General features: G+C 35.8%; 1 protein-coding gene across 4 annotated transcripts in view; it reads right to left on the bottom strand.

Annotated features, from left to right (window-relative positions):
• Window positions 1-2,048: 2,048 nt before the first annotated feature.
• UBE2E3 (ubiquitin conjugating enzyme E2 E3) overlaps window positions 2,049-16,839 on the bottom strand; it is a 92,457-nt gene continuing 77,666 nt past the window's right edge. For all 4 annotated transcript variants that reach the window (XM_058712455.1, XM_058712434.1, XM_058712443.1 and 1 more), the window contains exons 4-6: window positions 8,208-8,340; window positions 4,682-4,829; window positions 2,049-2,687 (exon numbers count right to left, since the gene is read on the bottom strand). In XM_058712455.1, coding sequence (XP_058568438.1) covers window positions 2,590-2,687; window positions 4,682-4,829; window positions 8,208-8,340 — 379 coding nt within the window. In that variant the 3' untranslated portion in view covers window positions 2,049-2,589. The remainder of the gene's footprint in view (window positions 2,688-4,681; window positions 4,830-8,207; window positions 8,341-16,839) is intronic.

The following is a 16,839-nucleotide window of genomic DNA, read 5'->3' on the forward strand; positions in this document are numbered from 1 at the left end:
CACATGACCATAATCAGAACACTCCAGGCTCAATGGGATGCTCAGTGCCTTGCCTACTCTTGAACACTTACAAAGTGACATTTGGACTTTTACTTGTAAAAACTGTTCTTAATGGATAAGAAAAAAATCTGGGTTCTAAAACATCACAGTTTACATCTTAGAGCAAAGTTTCACGGGACTAAAACCTACCCTGTTTGTAGTATACATAGATGAATACTTATGTGACTAAAAAGCAGATCTACAGTTTTCCAGAAATAGAAAACAAGGTAAAAAATTCAGAATTTTAAGGTAACTTGATAGGAAGAAACCAAACGATAATTATTTTTCAGTCCATTGGAAATTGTAGCCTGTTTCCTGAAAGAGAAAGCAGAACAAGTGTAACAATGTTACAGGATTAGAACTACTGAGTTTGAAGAAAATAATCAAATTCAACTTTCGTTTCATAGATGAACAAAATAAAACTCAAAAGAAGTTGGGAGTGTTTTATTCAAGGCCACAAAGGTAGCTTGTGAAAGAGCCACAAATATTTTTAGGGAACCAGTTCCCTCTTCTCTGTCCCCAGTGAGTATGGGGTAGAGCCTACAAATAGCAAAATAGGTTGGCGGGAGTAATTAGGGTGCTAACAAATAACAAAGTCCAATGACAGCATCCTAAACATCCTAATATTCAGTATGATGAAAGCCTTTCTAGCATCAAGACAGAAGTTCATTACTCTAGGATGCAGAATGTACATTACTGGAAGAGGGGAAAAAATAGCCTTCTGCAACACACCTACACAGAAAACCTTACAGCTTACATAAAAGGTCCCCGGCTCTCATCACATTGACTTGAACTCCATTATAGATTATGACCACCTAAAATAGTCAAGGCTCAGAGGTTTTCATAGATCCAAGCCTGAATCCTTCAAAACACTACCTATTTGCTTAGTGTTCCTTTGTAATATGGAGATATTTGGGGCGGGGGGGGGGGGGGGGGGGGAGGGGTGTAAGTGAAAAATAGGCATATAAATGTACTTTTATTTTTATACTAATTTAAGACTTCTGTTGACCAATACTCAAGTAGGAGGTCCACTATTCTTAGTAAGGGTGTATGCAACTATAAATGTTTTACTTTATGATCCTGAAGCAATGTATTTTTATGCTAATAACTCCATTCTATAAGTTTTAAAATGGTACTCTAAGAGGCTCCATATTTAGGACTGGAAAAGACATCTGCTCCATATTGCACAACCTTGGCTACAAGACCAGAAAATTACCTCAACAACTATTGTAGTAAAAAAAAAAATAAAAAAAAATAAAAAAGGCACATTTATAGTATTTACCAAACTTGAATACTGCAAAGTAATTAACTCCTATAAGAAATCTAACATTTAATAATTGTAACCAAAAACAAGGAATTTATATGATCTGTAAAACCCTTAAAATTGGTTTTGTTTTGTTTTTTCCAATTGAGAAATAATGCCGCATCTGCACACTAATCCAGAGTTCTAGTCCACGTTCAGGGCAAACAATGGTTTCTATGTTCAACTCTGCCTCTAGCTCTATCTGCTGGCTAAGTGCCACAAAAAGAATGGTAACGCACACCATACACCACAAAAAAGCTAGACAGGATTGGAAGTAAAGTAAAAAATACACCGACACAGAAGCAGTATCAGATTAAAGTTATTTGACAATATTGTCCAATGGTGGATGTTCATCACCAATTTGGAAACAAAATGTTCTATAAGATAATACCAGATTCCTGAGGCAGGATTTCATATTATCTTGTGCTCAAATATGGTCTTATCAAAGTAGAGCTTCATGTGTTTTGAGATCAATGGTTTAAAACCCAGTGCTGCATCTTTAAGCTCATTATATTCTCTCATCGGTACTTAAAGGGAAAAAAAAACTCTACACATTTAACAAGATTTCAAATGTTTTCAATTTAACAATTCATTTATTTGTACTGGTCCTTAGTAGTCAATCTTCATATCCGCATTTTTATTTCATCAACAATCATCTCAGACACACCTTCTAACAAGATTGACTTAAAATATTACGACAGGAAACTATGCCTTCAGGAGCATGTTTATTGTGTTTGAGATGATACATCAGGTGCTCTCTGAGCTACAAAGGGTAAAAGGAAATCCTCTCATTACAAACTGACAAAGGTAAAAGGTAAAACATTTTTCACAACAGCATGAACCACATACTCAGAAATAGATCTGGGTTTAATACAAATGACGTAATTCCTAGTCATCTACGGCTACTTTTATAACTTCATACAGATAATGAATTAGGCTAAAATGCACTATAATATTTGGTAGACTTCAGGACCAGTATCCTTAGTACATCACAAAATACATTTTGATATCCCAAAGAAGCAAGACTTGCAAGTAGGCGTTTTAAACATAACTAATCTACAGCTACAAAGTTCTACTCTTGATAGCATTTACCTTTTTGGGGAGGCTCCCAGTCTCCAAAGGATAAAAGCAGAGAGTAGAATCAGTATAACATATACACAGAAGTCCGTATTGTAAAGGCTATAAAGATTTGCAGCACAGTGAGAAGAGGCCCTCTGCTCCTTCACACTGCATACAAATTATGTGAATTATGTGGCGTATCTCTTGGTCCACTGTCTGGCTATCCTGTCATGTTCTGCTCTGTTGGTCAAATACTGAGTGGCTATGCTTCCAACCAGAGGATCCGCTGAAAAAGTAGAAAGAACATTAAAAGATATATTATATGGAGTCTTAATGTCACAGTTTTAAGAGTCGATTAAATCGAAACACTAATTTTCAAGGCAGCACCTCGACAGATATATAATGGCTAAATTTTCAAAATTAAAATACTTAACATCACATAATCAGCTGTATATTTTAATATTCAATTTTAAAAAGCCCTTTTAACTAAAAACAATGCATGTTAAGTTACTAAATTTGATTTTAAATGTATGCCTTTAATAAAATATAAAAACTATTTTTCACTCTTGGCATTTTATTCAGTAATGCTAAGATGATTATATTTCTACCTTCTTATGGATATTTAAAAATGAAATTTATAGGGACGCCTGGGTGTCAGTTAAGCATCCAACTTCAGCTCAGGTCATGATCTCGTGGTTCGTAAATTCAAGCCCCGCATCAGGCTCTGTGCTGACAGCTTGAAACGTGGAGCCTGCTTTGGATTCTGTGTCTCCCTCTCTTTCTGCCCTTCCCCCACTCACTCACTCCCTCTCTCTCAAAAAATAAACATTAAAAAAAATTTTTTTTCAATGCAATTCTTAAATAAAAACTCAAATCTTATAACATAGTGCTACTCAGAATGTTTCCTTCATTCTGCAATAGTAGGATTCAAATCCTTATCCTTCTCTCCATTTAAAAACTTGTCATTTTGTCTTAAACAGAATTCTAAACTAAAAACTGAATCTGAGCTGTAAATTTCTACTCTGAATTTGGTTTTCAAAAAGGTAAATATGTACATACAGCATAATATTTGAAGTGCACCAAAAGAAAGCCAGTGAAAAGTAAAGCCCTCTTCCCTCCCGACTCCCAATTACTCAAGAAGCTTCTCTACCTAGCAAACGATGTCACCTGCTAACAGCATCTCTATCCAGGGACAGTATGCACACGTACACGCATTTAGAACAGGACTGTTACGCATACGTACTTTTCTTCGGTGCCTTGCTCTTCCACTTAATATATCTTAGAAAGCTTTCTCTATCAGCTCATTTAGAGCTGCCTCACTCTTTTCAATCCTGTTTTTCTACCTTTGACATATGTATAACTGTTGGGTTTCAGACAACAGTAAAAGCCTTTGGTGATTAGCCCAATATTTAGAAAGAGTAATTCTACTTCTTTAAAAATGACCACTTAGTTAGACAGATAACATATGCAAGATCTCAGGATTAAACATCACTTTCTCAAGTCAACTACACATGTTAATGCATGGCAATTATGCATTTCCTTTTTTTTTTTTTAATGTTTATTTATTTTTGAGACAGAGAAAGATAGAGCATGAACGGGGGAGGGTCAGAGAGAGAGGGAGACACAGAATCTGAAGCAGGCTCCAGGATCTGAGTTGTCAGCACAGAGCCTGACGTGGGGCTCAAACTCACAGACCGTGAGATCATAACCTGAGCCGAAGTGGGACGCTCAATGGACTGAGCCACCCAGGCACCCCTATGCATTTCTTAAAAATGTTATGGATTATATATTAATGACTTTGCATTTCTATAATCATAATCCTAGTCCAACTATCTCATCAACTATCATTTTAATATCCACTATTACTACACCTAAAACAACCAACTGTAAGCCAAGAAGGGAGAACAAGAAGCTCTTCATTACTCATTGGTAGCTTTTAAAGCACATGGCAGCATGGAAGGAGCAAGGAAAGGATGCACTGGTGTCCGAGTCATTATTTTACTCCTGGCAAATATGATCTGTAGAGCTACATTAATTCAGAAAAAGTCCATCAAGGACAGAAAGAAAGTAACTTTAGGTAGCACGCCATTAATAAACTCAAGAAAGTTATTGTGAAACTTCTGGTCTATCTAACTGAAATGGCATTGATCATTTCCTTGCAAAATGCTTTAGGCTGATCTTTCCACCAGTAGCACTTACTTTCTCAACTCAGTTAAGGTAACCAAGAAAACACGTTGGTTTTTGTAGCCTCACTGTATGTGTTAATAAAGATTTGCTTACCAGGGTTGCAATCTGTCAAAAGCGAACAAATCGACAGCAAAACCTTTGAAATGGTCAAAGCAGGACTCCAGTTGTCTTTAAGGATGTCCAGACAGATGACTCCCTGACTGTTGATGTTGCAGTGATAGATTCTGGTGCGGAAAGTAACCTAAGGACAGTTCCATTAAAAACAAAGAAAATGAATGCTTTATCACCAACTAAAACTCTCACCAACAAAAGTGAAGGGTAACACAGATACTAAATAGAAAATAATTTGACTGAAGAGCTAATTAAACACTAGGTGGAAGTAATATCAAAAGTAAATGGTTTCAATTTATTTAATTCAGTTGAAAGACATTTCTTTCACCCAGTAGAGCAGGAACTTTCTTGATTTCACACCAAATTGAGTAGCTGATTTGGATGGTTTTCTCTAAATGAATGATACAATAATTATAGGTACCTATGACCATATATGTACCATATACACATACATGTACACACGTGCACATACAGCCCTCTGTTTAAACATGGCAAGTGAGAAGTGTTTTACTGCCAAAGGAAAGAAGGAACTGGTGAAGAATTTTTTTTTCACCATAAGACAAAAGTTACATCAGTTTCTTAGTAGAAAAGATCAGTATCAACTCTGCTAATATCCTGTCATGTATCAGAAAATACTGGACAAAGATTTAAAGGAAGGCTGATGAAATCACCAGTCTATTTTTCAGCTTTTCATTTCTCCAGCTAGTTCAATGTCTTATTAGACTAAGAGAATAAAATAAAACAAGCAAGGTACTTAAGGTACTGAATAAAGGAAACTAATATATCTCTGAGATATATGAAAAAAGAGACTAAATCATAGGAATAAATACTGGCAAGTTTCAAAAACAGTCACAAACATTAACAGGGTGGTTAATTCTTAATTTGGAGTTGCAGAGAAAAACAAAACAAAACAAAACAAAACAGTTCCTGATGTCTTAGAACTAGCAGCGTACTATGATCACCCACATGGAGTCTAGAAAGAAAATATTAAAAGCCCTCAAAAGTGTATTTCTGATAATGGTGCATAATTAATTAAAAACAAGAAAGACAGCAGTGGTCTAGTAAGGGAGAAGGAAGAGACTGTACTTCTAGAACCTGTCTAATAAAGTACATATACTAGTTATATGGATCTTAAAATGTGGGCTAGTTGAAGTGGGCTAAAAATGTACAATACATACCAGATCGGATTTCAAAGACAGTACCAAAAAGAGAATGTAAAACATCGCATTAACAATACTCTTACATTGATTTCATGTTCAAATGACAGTATCTTTGGTATACTGGGTTAAATGTTATTAAGATTAATTTCACTTTTTTTTTTTTTTTTTTTTTTTTTTTAAATTTTGGAGAGAGTGGGCGTGAGCAGGGAAGAGGGGCAGAGGGAGGGAGAGTGTATCTTAAGCAGGCTCCACAATGAGCATGGTTCAGCAGAGCCCAATCCCAGGACCCCAGGACCCCGGGACCCCGGGACCCTGGGACTATGACCTGAGCCAAAACAAAGAGTCAGATGCTCAATCAACTGAGCAACCCAGGCGTCCCTCTATCTTTTTTAATGCAGCTTGTCGAGTATTTAAAACTACACATGTAGCTTGCATTGTATTTCTATCAGACAATTCTGTTCTAGAATATGGGAATAATATGTTTAGATCATTGACAGCTGAGTACTCAATAGATATGTGTAGTTTACAAACATGATGCAATAAATAACTTTGAATCCTTTCAGCTATTAATAATCAATGAACAGAAGATAATTAAACTTGTACTATTTCGTAGAAGTTCAGTACTTTATCTGAACTTCAAAAATAATCAGAACTGTATAGAAATAATTGTACCTAACACCAAGATAAGAGCAGAGGTATTATTTCTTTTTCACTTGTCCAACTACAGATCCGAATAATGCTTCATAATACTGTGTAAGATATCTCAGGCAAGAAAAATGAACCAACATGGAAAGGTTAGAAAATTAAAATACTGAGACTTCAGCAAAAAAAAGTAACATGCTAAAATAAAACATAACCACTATATTAACCAAAACAATTGATAAATCATATACAGAACTATAGTTTGAAACCTGTTAGAAAAAGAAAAATAGAACTCTTTTCCTTTCCCTGATATACAAATATAGTTTTGTAGAAAATAAACCTTGCAAACTTTTTTTCTGCTAATTTTGCTACCATATAAAAACAATTTCAAGAAAAATGAGGCATGTAGAAGTATCACTATTTATAAATACAGCCATGAGCTATTTTGCTAAGGTTTTGTTTTCTGTAATACAGAAAACGTAACCACTGAATGCAAATTGAGCAGTTAATGATATACCAGCATTTAACATGTATCATTCTGAATGTGAATACAATTTGTAGCATTATTAACATGGGGGCTTTGTTCCTTTATTTGATCTAGCAAGACATACTCTACATACTTGGGAACATTAAATAAGACAATCATTTACAGATCTTAAATTCAGATGAGCCAGTATAGTATTCGAAACACTGGTAATTCCAGTAGACAGCAAATACCTCTAGGTGATAGGGAACCTTGGTGTCTGTACTTTGAGGTAGATATCACTAGGTGGAACTGTTGTTACATTATTAGATAATGGAGAAATAACCCTGGGTTTAAAAAAAAAATCCTTAATTTTTACTCTCTCTCTTCTCCCACCCTCACCAAGCATGCATGTGCACACAAGCATTAAATTGCTACATGTGTTTTAAATAGTGTAGGGGACATAAGAAACTATGTTGAAAAGAAAAACATTTCATCATAGTTAAAGGCCTGATAACAATATACTTTTCCCTGACATGTCAGAAGTCTCTGTAACTAGACCATAATTATGTTCAGGCTTAATATTGGCAGTTTTTACCTGCTGGCTTGACCATTTTATAATGAGAAGAGGAGGAAACCATTCAGGTAACTTATATTTAAGACTTGAAAAATAATTGCCAAGGCACAACTCGACCCTTGTGTTACCCATCTAAATTCATACTGAGAGACAACTAAGGCTTAAGCCACCCAGCCCACCCTCATTCTCATTATTACATCCTATCTACATAGGGCACAAAGCAAGCTTTTTGAGTAATCGTTTCCTTCTTCTTTGCTGCGGTTTTCCAGTTTTGCTGTGAAGAGATGGTATTGAGCACAAAATTCAACTTACTTAATTCTTATTTCTGCAAGTTGTCAAACAGCTTTACTTTTAATCCCGACAGGTATCTCCAGGAAGTTTCATAGGATATTTTCCCTTATAACATAAATCTAAAATTTATCTCCTTTATTGGTGTGCAAAGTGGCATATTTTTATTTACAATTAACAAACTCTTTCTGCTGACTATAAAGTTATCTGTATAAGGCAGAAAGCAATTTCTGTCAGTTTCAAAATTCTTGGTTATAAGAGAGTTTCCATATCAATTCATGAAAAGCAATGCCATGAAAATGATTACATCAGTACATATTTAACCTCTAGAATTTTAGAGAAGGCTGAAGATTAAAGAATGGACTTGTAGGTTCTTACCTTTGGTGGCTTAAATGGATAATCGGATGAAAAAGTGATATCCAGAAAAAACACACCACCTTCATATACAGAACCTGGTGGACCAAGTATAGTCGATCTCCATTCATAAATGTTATCTCCTTTAGGCCCAGCACTATTTAAAAGAAATTAAAAATCAATGTATATCTATAAGCAATAAATGTTAACATCTTAAACCAATTAAGTATTAAAGGTAAATTAGCAACCTAGAGCAATAAGCGATAAATATGAAAAGTAAAAGAACTAAGTCCCAATGTGTGTATACATATATGTATAAACTTATTTGCAAACATTTCAAATTTCCAGAAAAACTGCAAAACCAAAGAACACCTGTATAACTTAACCCAGAAACTACCTGTTAGCATTGTGCCCCGCTAGCTTTTTCATCTTCTCCCTCCCTCCCACACCCTCTCTCTTTCCCTCTCTCTGTATGTATGTATGTGCACATACACACTGACACCCAAGGCTTTTTTTTCTGAGCTATTTGAGAGTAAGCTGAATGCATCTGGCCCTTTCCCCATAAATACTTAAGTTTTCACATTTCCTATATTACCCTCCAATATAATCAGAGTACAGCCACAATTTCTGTAAATTAAAAAAAAAAAAAAAAAACACTTTAACCAATTACCTGCAAAATAATGTTGTCAACTGACCCAACAACCATGACTTTTAAAAAAATTTAATTCTCGTCCAGACACAGAATCTACTCTTAAGATCATCTATGGCCTGTGTCTTTAGTTTCCTTTAAGATGGAACTTTTTGGCCTTGACTTTTATAACATTAACATTTTTGTTAGTGAATACAGTCATCCTCCTTCCCCATCATCTCCTACTTCTTTCAATAGCATGCTCATCTTTTTGGAGTTATCTGATGTTTCATGGTTAGATGCAGACAGGGCATTCCTGGCCACAACAGTGCAGAAGTGATGTGTTCTCAGAGTACCAAGGTATTCATTCACCTGTCCCTAACCGGTGTTGTTAATTTTCATTACCTGGCTCAAGCGACATCTGATTTTCCTACTGCTTACTTACTATCTTTTTCCTACAATAAGCAACCTTTGCTCTTCAACCAAATTTCTCCCCTACATTTAACATCCATTTGTGATTCTTGACTGAACTAAACTTTACTATGATGGTGATAAAAATCATAATTTTCCAACTTCAGCATTTACTCTACATTTACCAGCTGGCCCTTGATTCCTCTCTTCTCCCGTTTGTATGAATGTGTGTATTATTCACATGGTCTCATGGATTCTCTCTTTTTTTTTCTTAATGATTTATATAATTCATTACTGCCTTTAATTGTTTTGATGCTCAAATTATCCCAAATTTGGCTAGTGGGTGCCCCTTCAAAATGGCCCCTCTATTCTTGTGAGAAGTTGCTGTATTTTTATAAATACTTCCCTACTTTCACGGCGTAACACGGCACAACAACTGTTCCAGGATCCCAGGCTTGGAATCAGCCATTTCCTCAAGGAGCCCTGGTTCCTTTTAGTCCCACATTTAGGGAATGTTAAAAAAGCAAAGTCTGAATGCTCGATGCTACTAATTCCCAGGTACACTGCATTATGCTCAACAACATCATTTCATTTATAAAATACAAACAAGAAAGATAATTCAAATAAAATCTAAACTCACAATTATTTGCTGGTAAGGCATACCCAATATTCCTTAAATTCTCTTCAAATTTACCTTATAGACTTCCATTTTTCCCTAACCTTTACATCATAAATTATCTTGACTTTGTGAACTAATGTACATCTAGAGCATTTCTTCTTTTATTTTTTTTAATTTTTTTTTTTAACGTTTACTTATTTTTGAGACAGAGAGAGGACAGAGTATGAACAGGAGAGGGCCAGAGAGAGGGAGACACAGAATCCGAAGCAGGCTCCAGGCTCTGAGCTGTCAGCACAGAGCCCGACGCGGGGCTCGAACTCACGGACCGTGAGATCATGACCTGAGCCAAAGTCGGCCACTTAACCGACTGAGCCACCCAGGTGCCCCGAGCATTTCTTCTTTTAAACTGACCTATTAGTTTACAAATGATCTGCATGTTTGATTTAAAATAAGGGTAAACCAGCATTGATAAATCAACCACTTGATAATCAACCTATTGTATTAATTATAATAGGACTTTCAGGTATAGTCAAAATAACTGTGTATTATTAATTCTGTAAAACAAACTGAACTGTAAACATCAGGTAAGTGATGCTATCAAATCAAACCTATGCTCTAAAAAATAGTCCATACAGAAAGGATGTAGAAAACTTGATGGTATAATCAAAATATTTGCAGCATGCTTTAAAAACCTATATTTAAGGCAGGTGCATGAACAATAAAATCTCACTATTTTGGCCCATTTAGGGAAAAATATTTTTTAACATAAATACTGTTTTATACGTCTTCAGTGTACACAGCAACTGAAACTAATTACAGTAATGGCTCACTGTCCTGTCATCATTTGAGAATCAAGTATATTCCCTAAGTGAATTTTCATTGTAACTAAAAACATAATATTGAGCACTAATTTTGTAAACAAACAAAAAAAGGGTTTAACCTGATTCAACAGCATTTCCTTTTCCAAGTTAATTTTTCCCTTGGTGGCTTAAGGTAATCATCATAAAATGAAATTATAGTGTCAGAAACTTTTATGGTAGAGCTGCTTCACTAAAATGATTCTAAACTATACATGTCACACACTGGTAATGTTAATAATAGTAGTAGTCATAATAATAATAATAATAATAATAACAACAACATTAGTTAAGATTTACTCCATCCGTATTGCAAGCCAGGCATTGTTCAAAGCATCACGGCATAACTCATTTAATTCTCCTTACAAATCTATGAAGTAGGTACTATTAGTACGTTACTATTTTTAGATGAGAAACAAAGGTTCTGAGAGTTAAACAACTTTCCATATGTCCCACAGTCACAAAATGACTCAGAAAGAACTTGGACAAAGTCTGTGAACTAGTCTGTATTGTCTTCAACAATGTGCTGTATTATATTTCTAATTTAATTTCCGGTCAAATTTTGCTAATATCTATTTGTGTAAGAACCCAAAGGGAGCTGTTATCCAAAAAACTAAAAAACAAAAACAATAATAAAAAAACAAACCATAATACAAAGTTCCTCAGTAAGATTTCTTAGTTCTTAGTAGAACTATGTTATGCTTCAGAGAATACAAAGAAGTTGGAGTGGGGTTACTATACTTTTTAATGAATCACAGAATTTCAGACTGAAAAGAATCTGGTTGAAGCCAATCCCATCTCTTTATACTTGAAAAAACCAAGACACAGAAAGTAAATGGTACATCTTAAACCCCCTCTGCCAGTTGGCAGTAAGAGCTGTGATTCCTACACCAAACTCGTATTGGTTCTTAAATTTGGTTTCTTCTCACTTATACTGTTTTGTCCCAGGGCAAAGGAAATGTTTATTACAGCAGAATATTAAATGTGACTTCCCTTGTTGTCTTAGAGAAGACTGGGCAAGGCCAAAGCTTATGGTAGTATGATTCTTTTAATGCTCCAAGAATACTGAGCCTAAGGCAAGCAATGGCTAAAACCCAGCCCTAGTGCTGGCTGCCTTATTTGGAATAAGGACACCCTTTGCCTTTTTAGAAGGTGCCACCTGCAAATCAAGACATTCTTAGTGGGGGTGGGGGGAGGAAGGTGTTGGATACAAGAACTGGCTCCACCCAAATTCAAGCAAAGCATTTTTTACAGGCTGCCTTCTGGTCTGCCACTGAGGCTTCACAGCTGAGGAGAAAATGAGTGATAAATGCTGACAATCTCAAGACAGGTGCTATTCATACCTTTTCACTAGTTAGTTTCATTCTCTCTGTTTTACACAAGGGTAACATTCCAGTAGTTCCACATGCCATTCTAGATCATTTGTGTTTCCCTCTCTGGGGAATGATGTTCACAAGAATATCACGATAACGTTTCCCCAATCTTTATTAAAAAATAAACCTCTATTACTCTACCCCTCCCAGCTCCCATCTCAAAGATCTCTTAACAGGCTTTATACTCCTTATCACTACACTGAAACAGCACTTATCAAAGGTCACCAGTGACCTCATCACTAGACCTAATGCTCATTTCTCAATACTCATCTTATTTGACTGCCCCAGCAACATGTTGACACATTCGATCACTTTTTTCTACTGGATATAAACTTCTGTTTTGTTACTAGAATAACATACTGGTCTTCCTCCTAACTCTCCTGGTCCTTTCTTCTCAACTACTAGTGCTATTCCTTATCTCCCTAATCTATAAATAGAGTCAGTCCTTCAGAACTCAGTTCCTGGACCTCTTGTCTTTTCTTCTCATATCTACCCTTTTGTTGATCTCATGCAATTTTATGGCTTCCAAAAGCACCAGTAGGCTCTTAATTTCCAAATCTGTATCTCCAGCCTATGTTTTTATGCTGAATTTCAGAACTACACATTAAAATGTTTACTAAACAGTCTTTATAATATTTTGAATCTAATAATTTTGAAAACTGCCTCATATTTAACATGTCCCAAAATGAGTTCATGTTCTAACTCCTCCTACAATCCTCCCTATTTCAGTTAAATGCCAACTCCATTCTTCTAGTTCCTCATGGCGAAAGCAAAGACCTCTTCTTTAACAACACTTTACCTTGTATCCAGTGTATCAGCAAATTCTATTGATTTTATCTTCAAACAAACCCAAAATTCTACCTGACCCTGATTCAAAATACCAGAATCCCCTTCTGGCTAGTTACAATAGCCTCTCTGCTTCCACCTATGGCCCTACTCCCACCATGGTAGTCTATTTGCAAAAGACAAGCCGGCAAGGCAACAGGCAGAAAGTAAGTCAGATCATGTAATTCTAGTCAAAACTTTCCAAAGGCTTACCACCCTCCTGTTCTGTGTTAAGATCAAAGCCTTCTGACCTACAAGGCACAGTATAATTTGCTGCCACCATTATCACCATCATCCTTCTTATCTGTTTCTCTCTTCCCTGTTCAACTGGCTCTAACAACCTGTTTCTCCAACACACAATGTACAGTTCCACCTCAGGGCTTCTGCACAGATGTATCTCTGCCTAGAATGTTCTTCTTCAAGATGGCAACATGGTTTGGATTCATCACTTTCTGCAGGTCCTGATTGCAAAGTCACCTTCTCAGTGAGGCCTTTCCTGGCCACTCTATCTAAAAATGTCATACATCATCTCCACATATTTTATTATTCCTATTTTCTTCTCCATATAATTTATCACTCTCTAACATATAGTTTACTTATTTATCTTACTGTCTCTCTCACCAGAATGTAAGCTCCATGAGGTTATAAGATGTAGACTAGGCTTCTTTCAGTGGATGGTACTTTTATGCCTTAAAAGTTATAAGTATTTTGGCAATTCAAAGTGACTGAAGAGCTATGGGATCTGCCCAAGGTGAGAAGGGAGATCTCAGAGAGAAAGTTTAATAGCAGGGGGAAGGAGAAGGAGGAGAATGAAGGGAAAGGGAACGTTTTCTTACCTTACCTCCCTCCGTAAAGAAGGGTTCATTTATTTTACTTCACTGATACAGCAAAGTAAAATTTATTCCAGTTCTGAGTCAAATTATGAGAAAACAGAAACAAAATTGTTCACTGACACCTCACTATGCACAAATACCAAAAAAACAACAGAAAAGACTGTTAAATTCCATAATGAGAGCTCAATTTTTTGTTTAAATATTATTACGAAAATGAGAAGTACCTTTATTCTATTGCTTTTTTCCCCCCTACAAACATCCATCCCTCCTTTTAAATACCGTATTTCCCATAAGCTAGTATACGTTCTACACAAAACAACAAGAGTAAAAAGCATGGAGAAAGTTTAGATTGAGTGACAAACTTAGCCTAAAATTTTTGTTACTAGCTGCTCTTACTGTTAACAAGTGATATAATTTTAAACATTAGCAGCATGAGGACAGATATCTCAGCAAAATTCATTTTCTCACTGCTTGAATATTAATTCAACAATTACTGTTACTGCAAGGGTCATTAACACTGTCTTTTTCCAGCACTGGAATAATTCCCAATACAATGTTTCAAATGCTCAATTTAATAATAGACTCATTTTACAAAAATGCATTTTTTAACACAATGCTTCCCACACACACAACCTTTTAACCCCTACCAAACTAAATGCCAAGATTCCATATGCTTTCTATCCCGAAGGCAGGAAGTTCTACCTTGAGCTGAACTAAATTCAAAGAGAAAAGGACATAACAATGACTTAAGCCAAGACTTGACAGAACTATGAAAACTGTGGTGTAACGGTGAAATGTTCCATTTTAAATAATTAAAATGCTAAAATGAACATTTCTATGTGTGCAGGATGCATTTAAAATGAAAAAAAAATCTTACTAATACAAAGTTTCTACTGAAGCATGGGTTACATAATGAAAGACCTTGAATTAAAGATGCCATATTGGCATAACTTCAATAGGACTTATCCACCCTCACTGAAATCTATTAAAAATATAAATAAAACTAAAAAGGAACTAAATACAAGGAGAGATACTCTATGTTCATGCATAAGAAGACTCAAATGTCAAGATGTCAGTTCTTCCCAATTTGACCTATGTGGTCAATCCAATCCTACTCAAAATCCCCCTAAGTTATTTTGTGGATATCCACAAACTGATTTATAAAGTTTATATATGGAGAGGCAACAGAATAGCTGACACAATCCTGAAAGAGAACCATGTCAGACACTACCCAACTTCAAGACTTACTATAAAAGCAACAGTAATCAAGTCAATGTGGTATTGACAAAAGAACAGAAAAACAGATCAATAGAGGAGAAAAGAGAGCCCAGAAATAGACCCACATAGAGTCAAGTGACCTCTGACAAAGGAAATAGAATGGAGCTAAGATAAAGACAGTCTCCTCAAAAAAATGGTGCTAGAACAACTGGACATCCACAGGTAAAAAATAAAATAAAATTTAGACACAGACCTTATATCCTTCACAAACATTAACTCAAAATGGATCAAAGAATTACTCTAAAATGCAAAACTATAAAAACTCCTAGAAAATAACATGGGAAAAAACCTTGGTGACTTTAGGTATGGCAATATCTTTTTAGAGACAACAGCAAAGGCACAATCTATGAAAGAAATAACTGAAAGTTGGACTTCATTAAAATTAAAACCTTCTGCACTGCAAAAGACAATGTCAAGAGAATGAAAAGAGAAGCCAAAAACTGGGGGAAAAATATATGCTAAAGACACATCTGATAAAAAGACTGTTATCCAAGATATACAAAGAACTCCTAAAACTCAACAATAAAAAAATGAACAACACAATTAAAAAATGGGCAAAAGACCTCCACAGACCCTTCACCAAAGGAGATATACAGATGGCAAATGAATTTATGAAAAGACGTTCAATATCATATGTTGTTATGGACTGAATGTTTGTGTATCCTCAAAAGTCAGGTTGAAATCCTAACCTTCAGTGTTGGTATTAGGAGGGAGGCTATCAAGAAGTTATTAGGTTATGAGCATGTGCCCTTCTTAAATGAAATTAGAACCCCAGAGCTCCCTTGCCCCTTATGCTATGGAAGGACACAACAAGAAGACGCTATCTATGCATCTGGAAGCAGGTACTCACCAGACACCAAATTTTGGACTTCCCAGCCTCCAGAACGTTAAGAAATAAATTTCTGTTGCTTATAATCCACCCAGTCTAGGAGCGCCTGGGTGACTCAGTCAGTTAGGCATCTGACTCTTGATTTCGGCTCAGGTCGAAATTTTACAGTTTGTGACATGGATCTCCGTGTTGGGCTCTGCACTGAGCATGGAGTCTGCTTGGGATTGTCTCTCCCTCTCCCTCTGCCCCTACCCTGCTCTCTCTTTCAAAATAAATAACTTAAAAAAAAAGCCACCTAATCTATGGTGTTAGATACATGTCATTAGAGAACTGCAAATTAAACCAACAATGAGGTAACACTATACACCTATTAGAATGGCCCAAATCTAAAACACTGACAACAATATATTCCTAGCAAGGATGTGGAACAACAGGAACTCTCATTCACTGATGGTAGAAATGCAAAATGGTACAGCCATTTTGGCAGACAGTTTGACAGTTTCTGAAAAACTAAACATATTCTTACTATACAATCCAGCAATTGTGTTCCTTGGTGTTTAATGAATTGAAAACTTAGGTCCACACAAACACCTGCACACAGATGTTTACAGTAGCTTTATTCATAACGACCCAACAAGGTGAATGGATAAATTGTGGTTCATCCAGATGATGGAGCATCATCCAAGGCTCCAAAGAAATGAACTATCAAGCCATAAAAAGACATGAAGAAAACTTAAATGCATATTACTAAGTGGAAGAAGCCAATGTGAAAAGGACGTAATGTATGATTGCCAACTATATGACACCCTGGAAAAGGCAAAACTATAAAGACAGTAAAAAGATCAGTGCTTGCTAGGGCTTAGTGGGGAGGGAAGGATGAACAGGCAGAGAAGAGATCTTTAGGACAATATAACTATGATACCATGATACTACAATGGTCATTACACATTTGTCAAAACCCATAGAACGAAGAACACCAAGAAGTGAAACCTAACACAAACTA

Source organism: Neofelis nebulosa, chromosome 2 (genome assembly GCF_028018385.1).
Source record: "Neofelis nebulosa isolate mNeoNeb1 chromosome 2, mNeoNeb1.pri, whole genome shotgun sequence".
Lineage (NCBI taxonomy): Eukaryota > Metazoa > Chordata > Mammalia > Carnivora > Felidae > Neofelis > Neofelis nebulosa.